The 24,981-nt window shown below is 63.1% G+C and overlaps 1 protein-coding gene across 1 annotated transcript in view; it reads left to right on the top strand.

Moving 5' to 3' along the window:
• LRP5 (LDL receptor related protein 5) overlaps positions 1 to 24,981 on the top strand; it is a 74,344-nt gene that overhangs the window by 36,016 nt on the left and 13,347 nt on the right. Inside the window, exons 6-16 of the mRNA XM_037517435.1 lie at positions 7,812 to 8,208; positions 9,104 to 9,275; positions 13,417 to 13,633; positions 15,081 to 15,370; positions 16,936 to 17,162; positions 17,549 to 17,733; positions 18,324 to 18,647; positions 19,919 to 20,118; positions 23,648 to 23,856; positions 24,325 to 24,515; positions 24,716 to 24,925. Of these exons, the coding sequence (XP_037373332.1) occupies positions 7,812 to 8,208; positions 9,104 to 9,275; positions 13,417 to 13,633; positions 15,081 to 15,370; positions 16,936 to 17,162; positions 17,549 to 17,733; positions 18,324 to 18,647; positions 19,919 to 20,118; positions 23,648 to 23,856; positions 24,325 to 24,515; positions 24,716 to 24,925 (2,622 nt within the window). The remainder of the gene's footprint in view (positions 1 to 7,811; positions 8,209 to 9,103; positions 9,276 to 13,416; positions 13,634 to 15,080; positions 15,371 to 16,935; positions 17,163 to 17,548; positions 17,734 to 18,323; positions 18,648 to 19,918; positions 20,119 to 23,647; positions 23,857 to 24,324; positions 24,516 to 24,715; positions 24,926 to 24,981) is intronic.

Genomic DNA, 24,981 nt, shown 5'->3' with positions numbered 1-24,981 from the left:
TGTGATGTCTGCACACCCACTGCCGGGAAACCTCTGGGGCCCACAGCCCCCCTGCCCGCAGAGGTGGCTGCCACGCTGACTGCCATCGCCACGGATTAGTGTGACCTGTCCCGGAATGTCCCAGGAGGGGACCGTGACCTGTGCTCTGTGGTGCCTGACATTGAAGACTTTTCAGTCTGATGAGCGGAGAGTGGGGGTGTGCCAGGTTCTTAGAGGGGCCAATTGGCCTCCTGGGCCTCAGGACCCCTCTGGGTGTGCTCAGTCCCGTGGGTACCCTGTGCCCACAGCTGTCACCTTGGTCACATTGACCCTGTCCCCCCAGCCCGTCTGCTGTCCTGACTCCTGCAGCTGGAGCTCAGGTGGCCCCTCTCACCTTTGGAGTCAGATTTTGGACCCCAGGTTCCAGGTCCCAGGCTGCCCTTTCAGAATGGCCCGGGTGCGCCCTCAGCTCCATCTGGCCACCCCCCCCCACCCTCTCTGCTTTGGATGATGGCTACAGAGTCCCTGTCTTGACCCCTCATGCAGCGGCCTCCCCAAACCCCCGCCCCTGTCAGTGTTTCCTGGGCCAGTGACCAGAGGCTGGGTGCGCTGGGCACCAGCTTGTCACCAAGAGAGCAGAGACTTCCCACCGTCCTCTCCTGTTCCAATCCAGGGGGTCCCTTGCTCCTCTCCACCCTATGAGCGCCTGCCTCCCACCTGTGCCCCGCCGTGCCTGGCATGCCCGTCCCGAGGTCCTAGAGACCCACCCCAGCCCCCGTTCCTCTGACCCTGCACCTCTGCCGGGCTTCTGGGGCCTGAGGAGCCAGTGTCAGGCACACAAGTGTGGGGACTTCGGCTGCTTGCCTTCGAGAGCATTTGCCGTGGCCAGAGCAAGGGTCTGCGGCCATGGGACCAGGACTAACTCCGGTCATGGCTTGGGGGCTCCCCTCACCCCGCCTGGACAGCCCTAGGTGTGACTGGGGGGCACAGCTTTGCAGGTCATGATGGTGTCTAAAGAGGCTGGACCCTCCCCACCTGCCTGCAGCCCCACCTCACTGTCCAGGTGCCCAGGCTGCCCGCTTTGGCTTGTCTCGGAGACCCGCTCTGTGTGTCCGTCTCCCCCTCAAAGCCCTTGTCTGGGATGAGAGCCCTAAGGGCGTGTCTCCACTCCTGCTTTGCGGAGCTGGGCTCCAAAACCGCCCGGTGTGCGCAATGCCGCTGGCCTCAGGCTTAGGGGCTCAGCAGCTCCACTGGGGCCTTCCGTGCCTGGGTCCTAGCAGTGAGGCCTTGGGATGGGGCTGGTCTGACCATTAGGCTGTACTGCCCTGAGCTGCGCATCCCCCGTGGCTGGGCAGAGGCAGGCAGGAACCAGGGCCACATGAGGGGCTGGTGGGTTCCCGATGTCAGGAGTAGAGGGGGCTGGCGGCGGGGTCACGGGGCTGGCACTGACCTTGCCACTCTCTGGCTGTCCTAAGCCTCTGGGCCTAGAAATGACTTTGCCATTTTAGGGCTAAGTGGACAGGCACCCAGAGTCCAGGCTGGGGCGCCGATCCAGCCCCCTGGCAGGCGACAACCCTCCTGTGTGCCTGCCGGGGCTGGGCCGGGCGGGCAGACAGCTGCTGGGTCTCAGGTTTCCAGTGGAGCCAGCGCCCAGCCTGGCCACTTCCTCTGAGCCTTGTGACCCTGTGGCCACTCAGTGCTGTTTCCTGGGCCAGGGTGCCAGGCTGCGGTCCCAGCCTTTGTCCAACCACTTACCCCAGGGGGCACTGGAGAAATGTAATTCTAAACAACAAAACTCAGCCGGCCGCCTGCCAGCTGCAAAGCTGTTTATGGCCTTCGAGGGTGCAGAGTGGACACTGCCCGCCTTCCATCAGCTTGCCTGTGAGGCTCCGGGCCCAGGAGGTCGCCCCAGTCGGCTCTGCCGCCTCTGGGGGACCTCCATGGGGACACGGGGGCCAGAGTTGATGCTGGGGCTGGGAGCAGGGCTGGGCCGCTGTTGGGGGCTGGAGAGAGGCCGCTCATCCAGTTCCGCCTCCAGCATGAACAGACGCCAGAGAAGGACCGTCCGGGGTGGCGCTGTCCCAGCAGGGGCCTCGGAGTGGTGGTCTGTCTCCTGTGGCGGGGTCGTGACCTGAGTTGCCCTTGATTCCGGGAGAGGCGCTGTCATGTCCGCAGTCTGCTGGGTGGTGGGGGCCCTGCTGTTGGGTGGGGGCGGGCTCTGGGGGGTCCTGCCTCCTGTGCTTGTTGACCTGGCCAGGCCGGATGTGCTGTAGTTTTCTCTTGCTGCAAAAACCCTTTTCCTCGAGGGACTTTACCCTGAGGGTCTTTTCAGCTCCTAGGCCCTGAGAGAGGGCAGCCGGTCTCCTGCTCCTCCTGCGCTGTGGGCTACGGGTCTCCTGCTTCCCCTTCCTTCCGTGCTTCCCTCCAGCACAGCTCAGCTCCCGGAGACCCAACTAAATTGACCCCCAGTTGAGTGGGGAGTAAGTTTATTCCCAGGACGGATGAGCCAGTCCGGTCCCAGAGCCCAGCCCCGGTCCGGAGATCCTCAGGATACCCCTCCACCCTCTTTCTAAAGGCTTGTTTTTTTGTTTTTGTTTTTTTTTTCGGTATAAAGCTACATTTTATGTTCGCAGTAGAAAGGAAAACGTCATAAAAATTAATAGAGAAAATAAGAGCGGCCCATACTCGCCACCGAGCGGCCTCTCAGCCTCGGCTCTGCACCCGGGGCGGCCCCTCCGCTGTCCGCTCACGCGCTCCCTGGCCGGGGCTGTGCCCCTGGAGAACGCAGGGGGGGCTCGGGCCGCACCGGGGCGTCTCTGCAGCCCGAGCCGGTGTGTGAGAAGCCGAGTGCTTCTCCACTGTGGCCGGGGCTCCTGGAGGGAATGTGCCTTGCCCGCGGGCCCAAGCCCTTGCTCTGCAGGGTCAGGGGTGGACCTGGGCGGCCCGGCCCCACGCGCCCAGCTCTGCTTGTGCTTCTGTTAAGCTGTGTTTATGGCCTTTGCCCATTTATCACTGGGGTTTGGGTGGTTTTCTTACCACCTTTGAATTGACTCCAAAAAATAATAGGCTTTATTATTATTATTTTTTTAAATGAGTATCTTTTTTAAAATTAATTAATTAAATTTTAGAAACGATTTCTGTATTTCTTTATACAAGCGCTGGGTGCAGTCAGAAGCGCGGGAATAGGCTTTATTTTTTAAAGCCCTTTTCAGCCTGCAGGAAACTGGGGCGGTGGGGGGTGCGTTCTGGGCCCAGCTCAGTCAGAACTCACTCCCTGGGGTCCCCTGGGCCCCACGCAGGGTCCGCCACGAGCGGGAATGATTTTCACACAGTTACATGGTTGGAAAGAAAGTCAGATATTTGTGTCGTGGGAAGGTAGCAGGAAATCGAAGAGAACGTTCTGTAATGTGGGAGACAGGAGTGGGGCTCAGTAGAGAAAGGAGAAAATAGAGGTGAATAAAGACTGTCTCCCCACTGTCCCCCATGCTCCTGGAGGGCGATGCTAGCAGCTCAGACTCGGGGTCCCCAGACTCTGCGTCTCCAGACGCTGGGTGGGGTGGGAAGAGCTGTGATGGCCTCCTGCTCCCCAGAGGCTAAAGAGGGGAATGAGAGTTTTGTAAAGTATTTGGGGGCCCAAAGAAGGGCCCAGGAACTCAGACGTGGGCGCCCACACGTGAGGTGCTGCTTGCACATGCTCCCCGTGTGGCGCCCGCAGCTTTCCCAGGGCAGGTCAAAGTGCAGTGATGGGGCCAAGAGCCCCTGCGCCCCGCGGCGCCCCGGCCCGGCAGAGAGAGCTTGCCCGCTGGCTGGAGTGGGAAGGAAGGACTTCCGTGGGCACTGGGGTGTTCGCCCCCTTCCTGCCAGGCCTGTCCTGCCGCCCCCACGGCGCGCACGAGGCCCCTGGCTGGCCAGGCCCAGGGCTGCGCTCGCCTCCTGCTCTCAGGCGCTCGGTGAAGAGCTGGGGATGACTGCACCCGCTCACCTGCTCCGCTGCTAGGGCGCTGGCCCCCGGGCCCCCCAGCCCCCCAGCCGCCTCGCCCCTCTGGCTGGGGGCTGCCCCGAGCCTGCCCATCCTTCCATGGAGTCTCTCACCCTCTGCCCCTGCCGGTGCCGGCAGGATTGCGTCCCCTGACAAGGCAGCTCAAGGCCCAGAACCCGTGAATGTGACCCGACTTGGAAATGGGTCTCTGCAGATGTGACCGAGCTGGGGTGAGGTCCGATTGCTCTCCTGGGTCCATCCTGGTGCTGAGCTCACGGGAGGTATGTGTGGATACGGGGAGGCAGCGGGTCAGAGGCTGAGGCCTCTAGCCAGGGGGTGCCGGGGTGGTCGGGCACCAGCTGGCAGACGCCAAGGAGCAGCCTCCAGAGCCTTCAGAGAGCAGGACCTGCGCCCCTCACCCTGGCTCCGGGCCCCAGGCTAGAGGGAGTCTGTGTCCACCGTGACGCGCCGGGGGTCGGCGGCGATGTGTGATGGCCTCCGCTTTGCGTCTGGGTCGCAGGCCTGGCACGGGGACGGGCCCTGGACGGAGGGCAGCTATTCTGGGGGGTGTTGGCAGGGAGGGCAGGTGCTGAGCGGGCCCTCTCCCAGGCCTTCTGTCTGCTTTGAGAACCCCTCTGCCAGGGAGGCCCTGCCTGACCTGTGCCTGTGCCCCGAGCCCGGCCCGGGATCAGGGCCGCCCTTCCTGTGTGTGCCGGCCGGAGGGGAGAGGTCAGGAGCTGGCCGGAGGAGGCGGCCGCGGCTCTGGGAACCGCTCCCGGGCCAGCCGGGGAAGGTTCACTTTCGTTGGCAAGGCCGTGGGGCTGTTGTTTGTTTAAACAACCCCAAAGAGAACCATTTGGCCAAACTTCGTTTCTAAACAGTTTACTTCCCTGGTGTTTCAACAGACTCCTGCAGCTGGTCCCGGGAGGGGGGCTGCCCCCCTCGTGGCCAGCACAGCGGTCGCACCGGCCCCTCCCCAGAGTCCTGAGGCCAGGCCTGCTGCTGGACTTCACGCTCCCTTTTGGGGGCACTTGGGGAGCAGCCTCAGCCAGTGTCCGGTGGTGGTAGGCCAGCAGTCCTTTCTTCCCTCTGTAGCCATTGGCCTGGCCCTGCAGGGCCTCCAGTGCCTCCAGGCCCCTGGGCATGGCCACTCAGCCCTTCAGCCAACAGGCTGGCCCTGCCTGTCTCTGGGGAGTCCTGGTCTCTGCGTTTTTCTCAGCAGAACAAATGAAAACCTCAAAGCAGCCCAGGAGGTGCCAGAGATGCCTCTCCCTTTGGAGTCAATTAACACCTACAGATTTATCCCGGCCTTTAATTATTGCCTCTGTCTCGAAGACTTCATTCTGGGGGATGCTGATAATGGGCTTCCCTGATGGATGTTGGGGTGGCAGGCAATGGTGGTAATGGTGGGGTTGGGGCGTGCCTGAGGCTTCACAGTCACCTGGCTGCTGGATGGCTGGGGCCGGTGGGCTCAGCCCTTGATGGACACTGCTGGACTCTGCCGTGTGGTCTCAGCTCATGGTTCCAGAAGCTCTTGGAGCTGGTGCCCCCTGCCCCCTCTGTGGGCTCCCACACCCCGGCGCTCCTTCCTGGCACATGTTGGGGGTATTGCTGTTTCTCACTCCTGCTCCCCAGGAGTGCCAGGACCGGGTCCCACACCTGCCTTGAGCACTGCTCACCCCAGTGCCTGGTTCTGGGCCTGGCCTGCAGGAGCTGCCCACAAAGGTTCCGGTGGGATGACCCCAGAGCTGGCCCCATCCTTGGGCTGACCTTGGGGCATGGTGACACGGGTACTGTCATGCCTTGGGTGGGTGAGGATCATGCTGCTTGGGGTGACTGTCTCTGGGGTCATGGGTGCAGGGACGGGCAACTCAGGCTCACAGTGTTGTCAGTTAACACCTACAGATTTATCCCGGCCTTTAATTATTGCCTCTGTGTCAGTTTCTGTCACAGACCAGCACTTTCTGAGGAGCACTGGGGGAGGGGGCACCTCAGAGGTCAAGTCACCCACACACCCTTCTGTCTCTACCTCCCCACAGACCACACAGCCTCTTTGGAAAGTGTTATAGATACCTCTGGGCCAGAACTCGGCCATGCCCTGGGGCTCCCCCATGCCCCCTTGGTGGCAGGTTGAGCCATAACCGTCCACGGGGTTGGCTCAGGGTCCCCTGGGAGTCAGAGCTGGACAGAGACCCAGTCACCCTCAGGCGGGCTGATCTAAGTGCGGCACCGCGCAGCAAGGGTTGGGCCTGCCCGAGGTCACAGGGGCAGGCCTGAGGCTCGCCTTGGGTGTGGGCACCTGCTCCGGGCGTGGCCTTGTGCTGGGGCTGCCGGGAGCAGAAGGGCCGGGAGCTGGACCCCAGTGAGTCAGGCAGGGCGGCGCCAGCACAGGGAGCAGAGCGTGCTTGTCGATGTGGTTGTGTGCGCATTCTGTGTCGTGTGCAGGTGCATGTGTATCTCGTGTGTGTGTTTCTGCATGTATGTCTCTGCGGCCACAGAGGAACCCTGTGGCCATGTGTGACCTGGGCCCTGAGGACATTTTGGGAACAGAGCCCAGAGGAGGCTAGTGTTGAAATCAGCATCTCCCGTCCCTCCCCAGCACACACCCAATCAGAACTTGCATGAATACCTCTTACTAATCTGAATTTGGATGCTGGGGTCTCCAATGGAGTGGGGTGCTCGAGGCACCTTCTGAGCACTGCCTGCCTCCTGCCTCAGTTTCCCCCTCTTGCCTGCCTCAGTTTCCCCAACCCTGGGCTTATGCAGCCATTGCTGGCGTGTGTGTGCCCTCTAGTGGCGGGGCTGGATTATGACCTCTGAGCCTTAGAACAGGAGAGACAGGACAGGGCTTCCACCCTCACCGAAGTGCAGAGATCCTGTAAGACCCCCAGTTTCTGGGAGCTCCACCCTTGTGACCAGAAGCCAGTGTTATCTGCTGTTTGAATGCCCAGCTTGGCCAGCCCCGAGAAGCCAGGGCACTTGGCTGCAGAGGCCAGCCAGAGCCTGGATGTGAGGGGCTGGTTCTGGCCCAGCCCCATGCCTGCTGCTCTGACTTCAGGAGGCCCCTCCCCATTCAGGGCCTTTCATCACACCTGGGAGGGCCCTAGAGCATTGAGGTGGGCTCAGCCTGCTCTGGGCTGTCCGATTCCTTGAGAGCAGAAAGGGCCAGAATGAGTGAATGGATGATGCCCAGCTCTGGGGATGGCGTCAGGGTTGGAGAGCACCCCCGGGTCCCCATGGCCCTGTGAGGCTCCTTGTGCCACCTCTGCTGGAAGCTCAGACCCCAGCAGGGAGGCTCTAGCACAGAGCCCAGACTCTTAAAACTGCAGGTGACAGGAGGAAGGTGGCCCCTGCCCCCAGGCGCTCACCCCGAAGCAGCGGGTCTGCTGGGCATGGGCAGGTGCGGCCCAGGAGGCTGCCTTGTGGGTGGGCTCCAGAGGGGAGTGGCCCTGAGGATGAGGGTGCAGGAGGTGGAGCCGCGTGGGGACTTGGGGGGTGTGGCTGGAGAGTGGGGTCCGAGCCCAGTGCCCAGGCAGGGCTTGCAGTTGGAGCTGGTCTGCGGCCAGGAGAGGGGCTTGCAGGGAGCAGACGGGACGGTGAGTGAGCAGCACTCCCAGGGCGGTTGAAGCCAATGGCTGTGTGTCTTCTAGCTGCTTGCTTAACCTCCCTGGGCCCGTTTCCCTGTTTGCGAAGCGATGATGCAGACACCACCCTCTTCAGAAGGTTCCTCGAGTGACTGCGCCAGGCGCTGCCCCTGTCACCCCCGTCACCCCCCCCCCCGTTTCGAGGAAGCCCTGGGGCCCGGGCACCTGGCCGGGACCCTGCTTCTGATGCCACCGCTGTGTCTGCACAGGCGCCGAGGAGGTGCTGCTGCTGGCCCGGCGGACGGACCTGCGGCGGATCTCACTGGACACGCCCGACTTCACTGACATCGTGCTGCAGGTGGCCGACGTGCGGCACGCCATCGCCATCGACTACGACCCGCTGGAGGGCTACGTCTACTGGACAGACGACGAGGTGCGGGCCATCCGCCGGGCGCGCCTGGACGGGTCAGGGGCGCAGACGCTGGTCAACTCGGAGGTCAATGACCCCGACGGCATCGCAGTGGACTGGGTGGCCCGCAACCTGTACTGGACGGACACGGGCACCGACCGCATCGAGGTGACGCGCCTCAACGGCACCGCCCGCAAGATCCTGGTGTCTGAGGACCTGGACGAGCCCCGCGCCATCGTGCTGCACCCTGGCATGGGGTAAGGCTGGGGCGCGGGTCGGCACTCTCGCCAGGCTGAGGGACGCCAGACCCGGGCAGTTCGGGGACATTGAGCTGCACCGGGTCCCCAGAGAAGGGCTTGCCGAGACCCTGGGGCCCAGGCTTTGCCCTGAGTCCTCACTCAGGCCTGGGTGGAGTCAAGGACTCCAGCTCTAACAAACTGGGGACGGGGGTGGGGCGGGGGAGGCTGGCCCAGGGCCAGACTCTCAGAGCCCCCTCCCACCTGGTGGCGTGTGCAAGATGCCTGAGACCTAGGGCGTCTCTCCAACTGGGCTTCCGTGCCCCGCTGTGAGGGGCTCAGCCTGCCCGTGCTCCCAGGCTGGGGCAGTCATGCTGGCAGAGCACTTCAAACCTGAGGCTCCGCCCGTGGGCAGGCATAGCCTGCAGTGCAGGGGGCTGAAGCCCAGCACAGCCGAGGGTCTTGCCCAAGGTCACACAGCCCAGAAGGTTCTTCCTTCAACTTAGGGTTCTGTGGAAACAGAGCTAATTCGTGGGTGGGGAGCCCGCCAGCGGCTGAGCTGTGTGCCCGCCGGCCTTGTACAGACTGAGTTGCTTGCCTTTGCACGTGGGACCCCTTCAGCTATTTGGAGAAGGGCCCACGCCCCTCCTTCCTCCCTGTCGGTGCTCAACCCTGCAGCCCGTGCGTCCCTGGCTGGTCATCTGCTGTCTGCCATCTGTGGGGCTGGGACTGAGCCCCCAGGGGCCCCGTCCTGCTGGAGCTGCCCCTCCACCCGGCGCTGGTGCATTGTTTCCTGAGCATTAGCGGGGTGGGGGGGGGGAGGGGGGCGGGGGGGGCATGGGTGTCACTCTCAGCCCCAGGGATGCAGGAGGGACAGACAGATGCACACTTTAATGGACATGTGCTTCTTCTCCAGCCTCATGTACTGGACAGACTGGGGGGAAAACCCCAAAATCGAGTGCGCCCACCTGGACGGGCAGGAGCGGTACGTCCTGGTGAACACCTCCCTGGGCTGGCCCAATGGCCTGGCTCTGGACCTGCAGGAGGAGAAGCTGTACTGGGGAGACGCCAAGACAGACAAAATTGAGGTGAGTGCCCACGGGCCAGCTGCAGAAACCGCGTGGTGGGCTGTCCCAGGGCCTGCGTTCTGCTCAGAGGCCAGCCTGCGCCCACAGTTGTGGGCCTCACGTGGTCACAGTTCTATCTTTAGGCCAAATAGAATCCTTGAGAAAATACTTGGTTAGGATGGGTCTCTGACCGGTGCATAGACCTTGGAGGGGGCATTGTGGCAGCAGGTGCAGGGCGGTTCACTATGGATTCGGGCAGACAGAGAGTCCTGGAGCCCTCAGTGGTTTTTTCAGGCCTCTGTGCTCTCTCAGGGAGCCAGGTGCACAGGTACCCCTGGCAGGGAGCTGGCAGTGAGGAGGCAGGCAGGCTGGGGAGCCCCCAGTCCACCGTGAATCTTCATGCTCTTTCTCTGGCGCTCTCTGGCGTGCTCTTCTGGTCTCGCCTCTTCTGTAGTCCGTGCCAGCGTTGCCGCCGCTTTTATCCTGCCCCAGGTGCGCGCACTCATGCACGCCCACACACCATGCTCCGGTGTCCACCATCAGGCCGCGTGCCCTGCGCCCACACCCCCAAGGACTGTCCTCTTAACACCATCAAGGCCGCAAGTGATGGCCACAGCGGCTCGTGGTGTAACAAGCCTGATTGTTCACTTTCCCTGCAGCGGCTGAGTGAGTGGCTCCGGGGGGCCTGTGGTCTCGTAAGATGTCGTCAGGGGGACACCGGCCCTCTGAACTCTTGTGTGGCTTCTTGTCTATTTCAAACTTGAACTATTTCAAAGTGCAGAGTTGCCATGAAGAGAAAGAACGCTCACACCTCCACGCCCAGCCTAAGGCATGAAGTGCTCTGAGTGCAGGAGAAGCCCATGGGGCCGCTCCTGTGTTGGCCAGCTCACCCCCGCCTGGAACCCGATTGGGCCAGCACCAGCCAGCTCACAGCTGCACCTGGTGGCCCACCCCACACTCCAGGCACCAAACCTGAGCCTCTCCACTGCCCGCAGCTGCAGGAGCCACGGCCTGGAGCTGGCCCAATGGGCCCCACGCTCTTCCCTGCACCCCTGGACCAGGGACTGCGGCCCTGGGGCACGTGTCAGGGCCCAGCATCCGCCATCACTGCCAGCCTCTGCTGCTGCCTGAGCCCCCGCAGGGCCACTGGTGGCTGGCAGTGAAGTGCCCCTAACCTGTGCCGCTGGCCCTGCCCGTGAGCAGGCTCTGCGCCAGTGCTGGAGCCCGAGGGGGGTTGTCCGCCCTTAGGGGTGGTGGCGAGCATGGTAGATGTCTCCAAGAGGTTGTGCCAGCAGACGGGCTGCGGGCAAGGCAAATGCCGGGGAGGAACTGGCTTTCCCTGTGAAGAGCTGATCGGGGCCCTGGCATTCTCCCCTGTTCTGAGACTTGCCGGGTAGCTGCGGCCAACCCTGATGAGCTGGGTGGGGTGCTGATACCTGCCGCTGCCCGGCTGGCTATGAGCCTTCATCTGTTGGGCTCTGGGGCAGCCCCCTCCCGGGGGTCCCCTGCTAAGCTGGGCTGGGCAGCCACCCTGGCAGTCAGGGTCGGGCCAGCCTGGGACAGCCCCTCGGGAACCCGCTCATCACCCCCATAAGGGCATCTGGGAGCCCCAGGTGACTCCCTCACAGGCTTATGCTGGGCGGCAGCCTCAGCAGCCCTCCCCACCCTCGGGCCACGCAGATGCGTCCCTGCCCAGCAGACGACACACAGCCGCCTCTCTGGCCCGTCTCGGTGGCGGAAAGCGTTGTGGGAGACTCACTGTGTGCTTGCGGATGGGGCTCTGGGAGCCCCCCGGCCCCCTGCTGCCTCCTCTGGCTAGGACTCTTGGGGGGCTGGGGTTCCCTGTGCTGGTGGGAGCTGCCACCGCCTGGCACGGAGTTCCCGCGGGGACCCACACACTCAGCGGGTGGGCAGGTGGGCGGGCTGGGCATGAATCACAGACCGAGAAGTTAAAAATACCTCCGGCCCCGGCTCCTGGTGTTCGCTGAGTGGAGGGGAGACTTCTAGCAGGAGCAGAATAAACCCTCGACGCAGGAGTGACAGCCTGCCAGCCGCGTGCCCCTCCGCGGGGATCGAGCCGGGGCTCGGCTTCTGCTCCGAGAGCCACGGGCTGGGGATTTAGGGGTGGGGCTGAGATTTTTTAATACACAGGCCAAAATAACTGTGGCAGTTTAAGTCCGAGTGTCGCCAGTTACTCCATCAGAGAACAGAATTCTCAGGTTCATTAAACGAGTGATTTCGAAGGGCCCATTTGCTTGTGTCTCTTTGCAAGACCGAGTCAGCAGGAACGGGATTCAGCATAAGGAAGCTGCCCTTGGGCGGCTTTCTGGGGTTCACCCTTTCCCGGGCCAGCCTGCAGACCCCACAGCTGCGGTCCTGCCCCTGGGAGCCCACTGAGAGGGTGGGCTTCTTTGGGGTCTCCACCTGCCCCTCCTTCGCCATAGCTGTTGATGTGTCCCACGCTGGGCTGGTCAGGGGCCGGTATCTGCTGTGTCCCGTCCCACCCTGTCCTGGCTGTGAGGGTGGCGTCAGCTGGGCCCAAGTGGGCACAGGGCGAAAGATCAGAGAGTGAGGCCAGTGTGGGTGCCTGGGGCATCTGGTTTGACTACTGGAGCAGCTCTTGGGGATACCTCAGGAACGCCCAGAACAGGGGCGGAAACTCTGGGCACTGTGCCAGGTTGCCCCTCCACGCAGCTGTCAAGTTCTGAGTGCTGTTTGTGCTTTCAGATGACTGGGGGTAAAATAAAGACTAAAATCGTATGTGATTCAAAGGTCAGTGTCCACCAATAAAGTTTATTTTTGGCTTTTGCACAAATAAAGTTTTATTGGAACAGGGCCACGTTCGCCCTTTCGCGCGCTCTCCCTGCTGCTCTCACCCGGCCAGTACCGTTACGGCCACGACGCTGAAAATATTTATGATCCTTGGCAGAAATAGTTTGTCAGCCCCTGTCCTGGAAAATCTGCCTCCCACACGCGCTCCCTGCGCCAGCCTTCCTGGGTGTCCCAGATTCCATGCTGCTATTTCTGAGTTCTGTTTCCACGCTTTACCCTCCCAGGATGCGAATGTGAGTGTTCCCCTGGCTTGAGCTCTGCTCAGGGCTCTGGGGAAGGTTCCAGAAACCCCTGAGCCGGGCCTGGAGGGAACACAGATGCCGTGTTGAGGCCCCATCGTGCTCCGGATGGGGGAGCCTCTGTCCCAACAGAAGCGCTTTTAGCACTGGGCCCAGCATTGCCTGCCCCTCCTGGCCAACCTTGCTGTTTCATCCCCGCCGCCGAGCAGCAGAGGCCAGAGCCTCTAGTCCCGCCGCTCAGTCTACCTTCCGTTTTTGTCGCCTGCAAAACAGAGGCGCTGGAGCCTCTCTGATGAGCTGGAAATACAGTCTGGCTGGAAGGAGCTTGCGGAGAGCTGCCTTCCCTTGCCTGTCTTGCATCCCGGCCGAGCGGAGCTGGCTATTGTGTTGTTATCGCGTCTTCCTTCTAACGCAGTCTACTCCGGGCTCACCTGTCTGCACAACAGCGTCTGGGCCTGTTTGTCTCTGGGTTGCAGTCAGTGAAGGCATGTGTGCGTGTGACAGTATTTTTCTCCTCTGTGGCTTTTGTGGTTGATGCTTTTAATCAGCACTGACTCTTACAGAAAAAGAGGCAGCGTTTGCATCTCAGAATAGATGGCCACTGGTGCAGTCTGGGGGTGGGAAGTGCCTTAGAGATGCAGAGTCACACTCAGAACCGGAAGCGCCCTCCGAGCCCGCTGGGTGCTGTCTTAGCAAGAGACTGGTGCACAGACAGGTGAAGCCCTTAGTGGGTCCGGCCCCTGGAGCCTCAGTGCTGGGTGTGTCTGGTCTCCCATGCTGCCTGGCACAGGCGTTGCTAATCGATGCCAGGACCCCTTCCATGGAGCCCACCCTGGTCTGGTCCCACGCTTGGTACCCTAGGCGGCCACTGCCAGCCCTTCAGCCTTGCCTCTTCCAAACCATGCTGGCTCTGCATAGCACCCTCATGGGCAGGGGTGGCTGGGCCAGGCCCGGCCCATGAGCTGTGTGGCAGCCCCCTTCCCTGTCCCCTGCTTTGTACAGTGCCTGGCAAGGTGCAGGGGGAGCTAGGGGGCAAGGGGAAGCAAGCCAGTTGTTCCCGGCAGCTCAGACCCTCATCTGCTGTCCCACAGGTGATCAACATTGACGGAACCAAGAGGCGGACCCTCCTGGAGGATAAGCTCCCGCACATTTTCGGGTTCACGCTGCTGGGGGACTTCATCTACTGGACCGACTGGCAGCGACGCAGCATCGAGCGTGTGCACAAGGTCAAGGCCAGTCGGGACGTCATCATCGACCAGCTGCCTGACCTGATGGGGCTCAAAGCCGTGAATGTGGCCAAGGTCGTTGGTGAGTCCGGCCCACCCGGTCAGCCTCCAGTGCTGGTCAGCCATCCTGACCGGCCCAGGGTGGAAGCAGCCCAGGGTTCTGGCTGCCTCTGGTTCAGGGGGAGCTCGGCTTAGGGCTGAAACTGGGGGCCTGGGTGCAGCGGGGCGTGGGCGGGACAGGGCGTGGTGGTGACGGCTGGATGAGTTCGGTGTCCTGACTGGTGGGGTTGACCAGGCAGAGCTTCTGGACCAGCGTCCCGTCACACAGCTGCTGTTGCTGGGTGCCAGCGCTGGCCCGGCGCTGGCCCACTGCCTTGCTGCCCCGGAAGACACTAGATGCTTGTTGCATTCATGGCCCTGCTTAGGCTGGGGAGGGGGAGGCAGAGCCTCCCAGCGGGCAGGCGGGTGGGGGGCCAGTGCTTACCTTCAGGCTGCTAACTGTCTACTGGCAAGGACCCGCCCCAGCCCTGCTGCCGGGGAGCTGCATTGGGGGTGTTAGAAGGTTGCCTGGCTCTAAAACACGAGAGCAGTCCTCTGAGCTTGGGATTTAGGGAGTACCTGCGGGGACGGCACTCACCTGGCAGAGGGCAGCCTGGCAAAGCCTTGGTGGTGTGGCCGCAAGGATGATCAGGGAGCAACCTGAGCTTGTGTGGCTTGGGGGAGGGGGGGCCTGCTGTGCCCCCACAGTCCTCGCGTCGGCTAAGTTGGTTACCGGCTTGGCACCTTGCAAGGAGCGCCTTACCCACAGCGGCAGGCAAGACCCCCCTGTGCATCTGGCAAACCGAAAATAAAATGCGGTCAGGAGAATGTGTTGGTGGTGGGGCTTCAATGTGGGGTGTTGTCTCGTCTCGCCCCCTCCCTCCCCCCACCATCACTGTCCTTTTCTCGCGGCGGGATTAACTGAGCGGTGGGGAAGCCTTCTTTTCTTAGCTTAAATACTTAACACTAAATTAAAGCCAGTTTTCACAGCGCTTCAGTAGGTGAGCGAGGTTAGCAGATGCCAAAAACAAGGGGCACGCTATGTGCCCCCCATGCTGCCGCGGGGAGGCGGTGTGATGTCCCGAGCGCAGCCGAGATTTTGATGCCTGAGACTTGGTGAATTGAGGGGCGGCTGGTGGGAGCCTGGGTGCCACCTGGGGATGGGCAGCGGCCCTGATCTGGCCTGTCCCTGTGTTGCTGGGATCGGGGCTCAGGCCAGGCTGGACCTCCCAGGTCTCTCTCTGTCCCAGCTGTCTCCGAACCTTACACCCAGGCCCCCAGTGACCTCTCTGCACCCCAGTTTCCTTGACTAAAAACGGGATGGGTCAGCTCCACTCCCAGCTCGTGGTGTGGACGGGGTTGCTCTGAGTTGGCACTTGGTAGCCAGAGCCGCCGCCGTGCAGGAGGGGGAGGATGAAGCCTCGTACAACTGTGGGTCCCCCCGTCTCTGCTGGGGCGCTGGTGTGTACAGACTGTGCACCCCCTTCCAGGGACCAACCCGTGTGCAGACAGGAATGGCGGGTGCAGCCACCTGTGCTTCTTCACGCCCCGCGCCACCAAGTGCGGCTGTCCTATCGGCCTGGAGCTGCTGAGCGACCTGAGGACCTGCATCGTGCCCGAGGCCTTCCTGGTCTTTACCAGCAGGGCCGCCATCCACAGGATCTCTCTGGAGACCAACCACAACGACGTGGCCATCCCACTCACGGGCGTCAAGGAGGCCTCCGCGCTGGACTTTGACGTGTCCAACAGTCACATCTACTGGACGGATGTCAGCCTGAAGGTATGGCGCCCATTGTCCCGTGGCGCCGCTCCACACGGGGCTCTTGGTGGGAGCCGGGCTGGTGGTTGTGACTCGGCCCAAGCCCACAGGACAACCCGCTTGGACAACCCGTGGTCTCGCGCTCCTGTCGCCCAGGGGATGCATCTGGGTAATGCTGGCCTGGGGAGATGCCAGACGGGTGTTCCTCTCCACGGTGCTTCATTTGGGTGACTTGGTGTGGCGCCAGCAAAGCACAGGCGGGATCTCTGATCTGGGCAGACGGGGAATGAAGAGTCCTGGAGCCCTCGGTGGCTTTTTCAGGCTTTTATTGAGCCTTTTACATCCTCTGTAGTGCCGCAGCCAGGTAACTGGCAGGCAGGTACCAGCCTCCCGGCACCCGGCGAATCCTCTCTCTTTCTGGGCTCCCTGGCGTCTCTCATGGTCTCCTGCTGTCTCTGCTTCTCTGCTGCTGCTACAGTTCTGCTGGCGTCCCTATGACGCCGCCCTCATATGCCCCGCCTCTCGGCACAGGTGCACCCACTTACGCACACCCACACCCTACTCCAGGTGCCGCCACTGGGCGCGCCTGCCTGCCCACAGGCGTGCGTCTTAGATGCCAGGGACGGGAGGGCGGAAAATCCTGACAATTCCCACTTACCCTACACTTGGGGCAGGTAATTCAGATGCCCACAACGACCAACCACAGACCAACCACAACGACGCAATTCAGGGGGCATCGTGGGGCGGAGCTGGGCCCTCCGTGACTCCACGCTGTAGCTCCCAGCAGCCGCGCCGTCCCATCACCAGGCGGCCGGGATCCGGCCTCGCCCGTGGATGGGATGCTCTGCCGGCGACGGGGCCTCACGGGAGACGCTGTCTGAAGCGGCACTGACTCTGCCTCCCCTCCCTGGGCCCCGCGAGCCGAGCAGACGCAGACGGGACGTCTCTCCAGGAGTTTTCTGATTTTAGAAGCCACAGGGTTCATTGCAGAGAGAGGAAGTGAGGCGGCATGAAGAGGGAAATCAAAGTCGCCGCCAAGTCGACCCTGCTGACGGGCTTCTTGCTGGGACCGCGTCTCCAAAGGAGACCCGCCTGCCTGCGGGGTCCCAGCTGCCGGCAGGTGTCCCGTTACGCCGTTGCAGACTGTTGCAGACTGTTGTGCTCCGTCCTCGAGGCGCGTGGACTGGCCCCTGTGTGCGCGCCCCGCGCCCGCAGGCTCCGCGTGGCCCTTGTTTCGCGGCTCCCCCCGCCGAGCACCATGTCCCGGGGCTTCTCCGTGTAGAGTCTGGTTGCGGCGCCTTCATCTCTAGGACTCTCATTCACTGGGCTCAGATTTTACTGGGTCAGAGGACACGACTGTTTAAGGCTGTGAATAAGCACAGACTAATGGACGTCAATACCGTGCCTCGCCACAAATACGGATGTACACGTAAATAAAATAAGTGTAAACATCGCCAGACCGTCCTCCTGAAGGGCGTTTGGCTGTGTTTTTAGAGCCCCCAGGCGGGAGCTGCGCCGGGCGTGGCGCTGGTGGCCCGGGTCTCCCTTGAGGCACCTGACAAGCCCTTTGCCTCCTGCCCACCCAGACCATCAGCCGCGCCTTCATGAACGGGAGCTCCGTGGAGCACGTGGTGGAGTTTGGCCTCGACTACCCGGAGGGCATGGCTGTCGACTGGCTGGGCAAGAACCTCTACTGGGCGGACACCGGGACCAACAGGATCGAAGTGGCCCGGCTGGATGGGCAGTTCCGGCAGGTCCTTGTGTGGCGGGACCTGGACAACCCCAGGTCACTGGCCCTGGACCCCACCCAGGGGTGAGGGCCGATTTCGATCCACCCCCTTCCACCCCACTTCAGCCCGAGGAGGACTCGAGCCCAGGGGGTGGCCGCCGGCCAGCAGGGCCTTGGAAGTGTCTCACTCACGTCACAGGAGGAGACTGAGGTCTAGAGCAGAGGGAGGCATGGAAAACACCATGGGTGTGTCCTGGGCACGCTCCCTGTGTCTAGGGTGCCAGGGCGGACATCTTTGTCCCTGTTCTACTGACATGGAAGCTGAGACCCAGGGGGTGGGGGGCAGACCAAGTCAGCACGGTGCCCACCCCCCGCCAGAACTGACCCTCAGGCTGCAGGGTCATGGCCGCGTCTCCTGCTCCTATGAGTGGGCTCCCCTGAGCCCCCCGCCTCCCCCTGGTGTCTTTCAGCTACATCTACTGGACCGAGTGGGGCGGGAAGCCCCGGATCGTGCGGGCCTTCATGGATGGGACCAACTGCATGACGCTGGTGGACAAGGTGGGCCGGGCAAATGACCTCACCATCGACTACGCTGACCAACGTCTGTACTGGACCGACCTGGACACCAACATGATCGAGTCATCCAACATGCTGGGTGAGGCCCGGGGCCTTGTGGGCCAAGGGGGCGCCCCCCTCCCACCCTGCTGCCCCCTGGGAGGGGCGGGCAAGCGTGCCCTGGCAGATGCCTAGGCGTGGCCACAGAGGCTGGCCAGGGCTGTGTCCTGCACACCCACTGAGAGCCGGTCCCCTGAATCCTGTGCCACCTGTGACCCCACATTACATGATACAGGTTTGCATGGGTGGGGAAACTGAGGCCAGGGCGATCCTGAGACAGGCCCAAGGTCACAGAGCCCCCTTGGGCCCCAGGAGCACGTGTTCAGTCTCCTGACCCAGAGCACCTACTGTGTGCCAAGTCACACCCCAAATCCTGGGATGGGGGGGTGGGGGTAACCTCACTCTGAGTTCCCAGCAGCAGGGGTAGGATTTGAACCCAGACCCAGGGGCTGCACATGGGTGGACGTGGCCTGCGTTGCCCTTGCAGGAGAGTGTGGATCACAGGGTCACGCGGCTTCTGTTGATCCTGTCTCCTAAAGTGGCCTCATGGCTCCTGGTGACTGGTTTGCCTGCCGGGTCCGGGCGTGGCCTGGCTGGCCCTGCTGACGCCGGCCATGTGCCCCCACGCAGGTCAGGAGCGGGTTGTGATCGCTGATGACCTCCCGCACCCCTTCGGCCTGACGCAGTACAGCGACTACATCTACTGGACGGACTGGAACCTGCACAGCATCGAGCGGGCCGACAAGACCAGCGGCCGGAACCGCACCCTCATCCAGGGCCACCTGGACTTCGTGATGGACATCCTGGTGTTCCACTCCTCCCGCCAGGACGGCCTCAATGACTGCACGCACAGCAATGGGCAGTGTGGGCAGCTGTGCCTTGCCATTCCCGGGGGCCACCGCTGTGGCTGTGCCTCACACTACACCCTGGACCCCAGCAGCCGCAACTGCAGCCGTAAGTGTCTCACGCCGCCTGCCCCCACCCTCATGTCAGGCCAGGGCGGCCCCGGGGCCGAAGCGCAGAGGTGCTTCCTCTCCAGGGTTCCGTGGTGGACATGGGCAGTTGGGGAGGCTGCGCACTGCACAAGTGGTGTGATGGTAACTAGAGGCCCAGGCTGGGGGCGCCTGTTGCTTCGTCGGGACAGGACCGTGGGCCCGACCCTCAGCCGGCACATCTCGCACCCATGCGGAGCTCGGTCGTGTTCTAAGCGCTTTCCACAGCTCCTTGTTGGGTAGGGAGCATCACTGTTTCACAGACCAGGTACTGAGGTACAGAGGTGCATGGTAACCAGAGCCACACAGGGGTCAAGTTGGAACCAGGTTTGGGTCTGGGCAGCTGGCCCCAGCTGCTCCTGACCCCTTGCCACCCAACCTCACGCCCGCTCGTGTGACCGCACACCGACCCTCTGAATTAGCTAGGCCCTTTGCTCTCATTTGGATGCGTAGATTGAGGTTCAGAGAGCCTGGGAGCAACTCCCACAGGCCCACGGAGTACAGATGTGTCCTGCTGGCAGCTTTTCCCCAGCTGACCTCAGCAGGGCCCAGTCTGCCCAGCACGTGGCTGTCTCTGGCCCTCGTCATTGTCTGGGCCCTGGCAGGGCCTCCCATGCTGCCCCCCGGGGTTAGCAGGCCTGTCGTCCTCGTTCCAGAAGCCAAGGCTTCCCAGGGGCTTGTGCAAGGCCCGAGCTGGTGTGTGACAGGCCTGGAGCCACACAGGGGACCCCCTGCACTCTTGGGTTCCCTTCGGTCCTCCTTGAGGGTCAGGTCCTCCCCTGGAGGGGAGGCCTTTGACTTGGGTCTCCTCTCCAGACCTGGGGTGGCACCTGGGATCAAACCCCTGACAGTGGGGGCAGGTGGTGGCCCCAACCGTCCTAGGCAAAGCAGTTTCCAAGCCTGTCGGCACCCCCGTGTCCCCACGGGGTCACTGACCTGCTCACCTGTGCACACGCAGGCAGGTCACACGGCCGTCGGGCCTTCGGGCGAGTTCTCAGGCCTCCCTTCTTCTTAAGCCTTAATTACTTAAAACTAAACGGAGACCTGTTTTTCAGCAACACACACACTTAGAAAGTCCTGGAATAGCAGCGACACAGACACAGCATGGCGCCTGAACCCCCAGAGCCCACCCCAGCCCTCCCCACGCACGCCTGAGGGCAAGTGTGCAGGCTTGGCCCGCCCGTTCCCTGCTCCCCGGGCGCTGACCGCCCGTCCTGTCTGCTTGCCCCCCAGCGCCCACCGCCTTCTTGCTGTTCAGCCAAAAATGTGCCATCAGCCGGATGGTCCCCGACGACCAGCGCAGCCCCGACCTCATCCTGCCGCTGCACGGGCTTCGGAACGTCCGAGCCATCACCTACGACCCGCTGGACAGGTCCATCTACTGGGTGGACGGGCGCCAGAACATCAAGCGCGCCCAGGACGACGGGACGCGGGCAAGTGTCCCCGCAGCGACGTGGGTGCGCTGGCAGCGCTCCCTGGCCGGCTCCAGGCTCGCTGCCCCTCTGTGGCGCAGCACGCGGCGGGGGCACCGCGGCAGGGTGTGTGGTTCTGGCTGCGTCCTGCGTGGAGGAGCTCAGACCGATTGCTCTTGGCTCTCGGGGGTCAGGCAGCCAACGGGGGTTTCCTCTTAGTGCTTTTGTGCTGCTGTGGGGCACCCCTCTGCCCTTGGTGCCCCTGGGCTTATCCATGCCATGGGCGCTGTCCTCTTGTCCCACTGTGATACTGTCTGCGCACCCTAAAGTCTGGTGAAAGGCCCGGGCTGGCGGGGACAGGCAGGGCACCCGCTGGAACTGCGGGAGCAGCTGTGTTGGGGGCCAGCATGCTGCCCCCCAGACAAGAGACTAGTGGTCCAGGAGGGCCCCTTGCATGTGTTTGGGGTTCGATACCCAAGCCCTGCGATGAAGGGGCTCTTTACCTCAAGACGCAACGCTGGGGTGTCTTGTGGGTTTTGTGGATCGTCTGAAATGGGGTGCAGTCAGGACCCAGTCGGTGGCTCAGGGCTTGCGGGGACAGGGCCATCAGCGGGCATGGACGCCTGTGGGTAGGGGCAGCCCTCCGCTCCCACCCGTGCTTCTCACGTGTGGAGCTGAGCGAAAGCAGGCGTGAAGTCTGTGCGAAGCCCAAGCAGCTGGCACTCTCTGCCCAAAGCCAGGCGGGGCTTTGAAAGGCGGGTTCTCAGAATGGCCGCCTCTCCGTGTTGTGTGCCCGATGTCCCCACAGGCTGGGGCTGCCTGCTTGGCCGCCAGGCCCCGGGGTTCCGTCTGCACGAGCCACACGCCCTGGCGGCTCTCAGTCCAGCGGGCATTGCAGTCGGTGGCATAGTGGGGGATGTGGGGTCGTCTCCCTGCAGGTCACACGGCTGTGCTGCCTGGGCCAGAGCAGGCCTGTCTCCTCGGGGCCCCAGGGGCCAGCAGAGGCCCCGTGAGTGCGGAGGCCGGTTCTCCTTCCTTGGAGAGGGCAGGGGTTCAAGCTGAGCAGGGAGGGCCTGGAGGCACCGCCACGCCTCCTTTTCATGATCGAGAAGAACGTAGTTTGGGGTCTCACCCAGGCGCAGTTTGTCAGTGGACATGTCCTCTCTGAGAATCCCTTTGCAGCTCTTGGGGTTAGGGTGAGGTCACCCCCCCTTGTCTGTCCACAGAGCCCCCTTGGACATCCCAGGGCCCGAAGCACTGGGTAGCCCCCCGGTCTGTCCCGTTATCCAGAATTTACCACCACGTAAACTCTGCCCCTTTTCAACTCGTCAGGTGTGTTTGGATGCCTTGTCCAGCCTGAGAGGAGCCCCTAGGAGTGGTGACCGCCTTTGCGCCCTGGCGTCCTGCTGGTGGGGCTTGATTCTGTCACGGCCCACAAGGGGAAGTGCTGATTGTGGAGGTTGTGGGCGATGCCGGTGCCCGCGCAGCAGCTCTGAGCCCTGAGTGGGGCCTGTGCAGGCGGCGCTGTGACAGCCTCTGCAGGAGCAGCCTGGCGGGTGGAGGGAGGGCTCTGTGCAGGTGACAGTCCCTTGGAGCTGGAGAAGTGTTAATTGACGGCTGTGGCTCCCCTGCTGGGAAAGTTACTGGGCGCAAATTGCCTTCAAGTCTCCTTGCAGAGGGTTCTTTCATGGGGTGCAGGCAAAAGCAGAGAAAGACTTTGAAGAACAAGTCGGTGGAACAGCTCCGGATTTGCTGCATGATGCGAAAAACATGTGCTTCGCCCCCTGCGGCTCAGGCGGAGCCCCTGGCTGGCGACTGTGGTCCCTTATTGGGGTACCCTCGCCCACCCCCACGGGTGCCCTTTGAGGCACCTGCGGGACTGAGATGGTTTTCCTTGTGGTCAACGGACAGACATGAGCTGCACCACCTTGTTAGCCCTTTCCAGGCGTGGCCTCCAGTATCCTCACGCTACGCCACCTCCACCGCTGTCCCCAGACTAGCCATGTTCCCTGGTTGCGGCTCTGTCCCCAGGTGACAGGCCTCTCTGAGTTTGTCTCCCTGGGGGCTCATCTGGTTGTAGGGTCCTGCCCTTTCACATCTGACTCATCTCAGCAGCCTCCAGGGACGTCCCTGCTGGAGCCAGGGTCGGGTGTAGTCACCTACCCGGCCCTGCACGCGTGGCGTCCACCTCTGGGCGGTGGGATGCACTGCTGTGGCCTGCCCCTCATCTGCTGGCACTAACCGAGAAGCTTCTCGGCCTGAGTGTGGTTCTGTGCAATGAAATCAGTGTTGGGGTGCAGAAAACTCGCTGACCTGTCGATTTTGTCTGCCTGGGGAGGCTTGTGGCAGCTGTGCCTCCCAGCTGGAGGTCCTGATGATTGTGGCCCAAAGTCTGGTTCCCACAGACCCGCCCTCCCTGGGGATCCAGCTGGAATCTCCCTTCGCTCCGGCCGTCACGGGGCATCACGGGGCGTGGTCCTAGCCATAGCGCTCGGTGAGTTCCGGGAAAGTGGGCACTTGGCTCCCAGCCTCGGTGGGTGATGGTACTGCAGGGCCAGGGTAGAGGCTGCTGTGTGTGCCAGGGGGCGTCCTCACCAGCTGACCTGCAGAGGCTGGGCCTGGGGAGGGGCTGCTTGTTGGCTGCAGTTCCCTCTCACCTGCTGGGGGCTTCTTGTTTTATTACCTGCTGAAAAGCATATGGTGAGGTCAGCCACACCTGTGATCCCAAAATCCTCCTTAAAGAAGGGCTTTTTCTCCAAACTGTTGGCAGCGGCTCTGGAGCCCGGGACCTCTGCTCCTGGCCAGACCTTCCGGGGGAGCCCTGGGGACTGGGCCCACCGGGGAATCAGCTTCTGTTGTGTGTGAAGATGAGGCCCCTGGTCATTCACGAAACCCATCCCTCTGAGGGCTTCTCTGGTGGCTCCGAACGTCAGGACTTGACCCTGAGCTGCAGGGGATGGCATGGTGCCAGGCAGAGCTCTGGGGAGCTTCAGGGGGTGGGGTGGGGGATACCCGCAGAGCGTGTAGAGGGACAGTGGGTGCTAAGAGATGCAGCTGGTCCAGGGGTTCCCAAGACACGCTGTGGGTAGCCCCGCCCCCTCAGCTGGCCCTGCCCCTCACCGGGCCCCGCCCCCACCTGGCCTCTTTCCCCGGGGGAAGCGGGTGGTGAGGGGTTCTCTCTACTCTGGGAACCTGTTGTCCTGGCTGGCACTCTGTGTTTAAAAGATAAGACTTGAGTGTGCTAATTCACAGATTGAGTCCACGAAAATGAGAGAAAAGCTCTCTTGAGAAGGGCCGGGATCCGGGGTGCCTGCTCCGCGGAGGGCCGGTCCTGGGGGTGTTGGGGGATTGGCCCAGGGAACACGGGAGCCTCCATGGTGCTGGCTGCTGCGTCCCCCGGCATCCACGCCAGGGGGCGGGCGCCTCCGCTTGGCGCCACTCCGGTGTCTCCGAGGGCGTGCGGTGGGAGCTGGACTGAAAGGAGAGGCCGGTGGGGCTGGGGTCGGTCTGGACGCGGCGTCCTAGCCCAACGCCGCCCTCCGTGTTGCAGCCCTTCGTGCTGACGTCGCCGGGCCAGAACCAGAACCCCGACAGGCAGCCCCACGACCTGAGCATCGACATCTACAGCCGGACGCTGTTCTGGACGTGCGAGGCCACCAACACCATCAACGTGCACCGGCTGAGCGGGGACGCCATGGGCGTGGTGCTGCGCGGGGACCGGGACAAGCCCAGGGCCCTCGCCGTCAACGCCGAGCGGGGGTGCGCGGCGCGGGCGCGGCTGGGGGGCGCGTGGCTGTGTCCCCTAGTCAGAAGTCCGCCAGGGCGGCTGGGACACACTGGCTTGTTCACAGCCTGGGGAGGCCTGAACAGAAGCGGGGTGCTGAGGGCGGTGGGCGCGGCGGGCTGGGGAGAGACACGGGGGTGTGAGTTCTGACTCGGGTCTTGTGCCGTCTGCATCAGACTTGAACGCAGAAATCCCTTTCCTGGCATAGCCTGTCTCCAAGTGGGGTCCCGCTCTGAGGTTCTGAGGTTTGGTTAGAATTGCATTTGGGGGGCCACACCGTTCACCAGTGCAGAGTGCGAGCTGCTAGCCCAGAGGGGAGCCCTGCGGACTAGCACGTTGGGACCAGTGACTTACCAAGCCCCCAGACACTTGCAGGGCCAGGGGCTGGTCTTGCCGCCCCGGAGAAGGCGGCCCCGCCCCGACTGCAGCTCTGGCTCCCGCAGGTACCTGTACTTCACCAACATGCAGGAGCGCGCGGCCAAAATCGAGCGCGCGGCACTGGATGGCACCGAGCGGGAGGTCCTCTTCACCACCGGCCTCATCCGCCCCGTGGCCCTCACCGTGGACAACGCGCTGGGCAAGCTCTTCTGGGTGGACGCAGACCTGAAACGCATTGAAAGCTGTGACCTGTCAGGTGTGCTCCGGGCCCTCCCCGGGAATGGGGTCCTCGGTGGCCCCAGGCCTGACCTCCGGAGATGCCTGGGCCTCCTTGTTGGGGACAGCGCTGGCCGCTGGCACAACTGTCAGACCCCCCGGCAGCCCCTGGCAGCCCCTGTCCTCCCTGTCCAAGCGTGGGGGAGCAACCGCCACTCAGGGCCCCTGTCCTGCTTGTAGGGGCCAACCGCCTGACCCTGCAGGATGCCAGCATTGTGCAGCCCGTGGGCCTGACCGTGCTGGGCAAGCACCTGTACTGGGTGGACCGCCAGCAGCAGATGATCGAGCGGGTGGAGAAGACCACCGGGGACCAGCGGACCCGGGTCCAGGGCCGCGTTGCCCACCTGACCGGCATCCACGCCGTGGAGGACGTCAGCCTGGAGGAGTTCTGTACGTGGGGCGGCAGCCGCGGGGGCCGGGGCGCTGGGGGTGGGCATCTGGGCAGA

This window comes from Talpa occidentalis, unplaced genomic scaffold (assembly GCF_014898055.3).
Source record: "Talpa occidentalis isolate TD23 unplaced genomic scaffold, MPIMG_talOcc4v2.1 talOcc4.17, whole genome shotgun sequence".
Lineage (NCBI taxonomy): Eukaryota > Metazoa > Chordata > Mammalia > Eulipotyphla > Talpidae > Talpa > Talpa occidentalis.
This window is presented reverse-complemented; position numbering and strand designations above follow the sequence as displayed.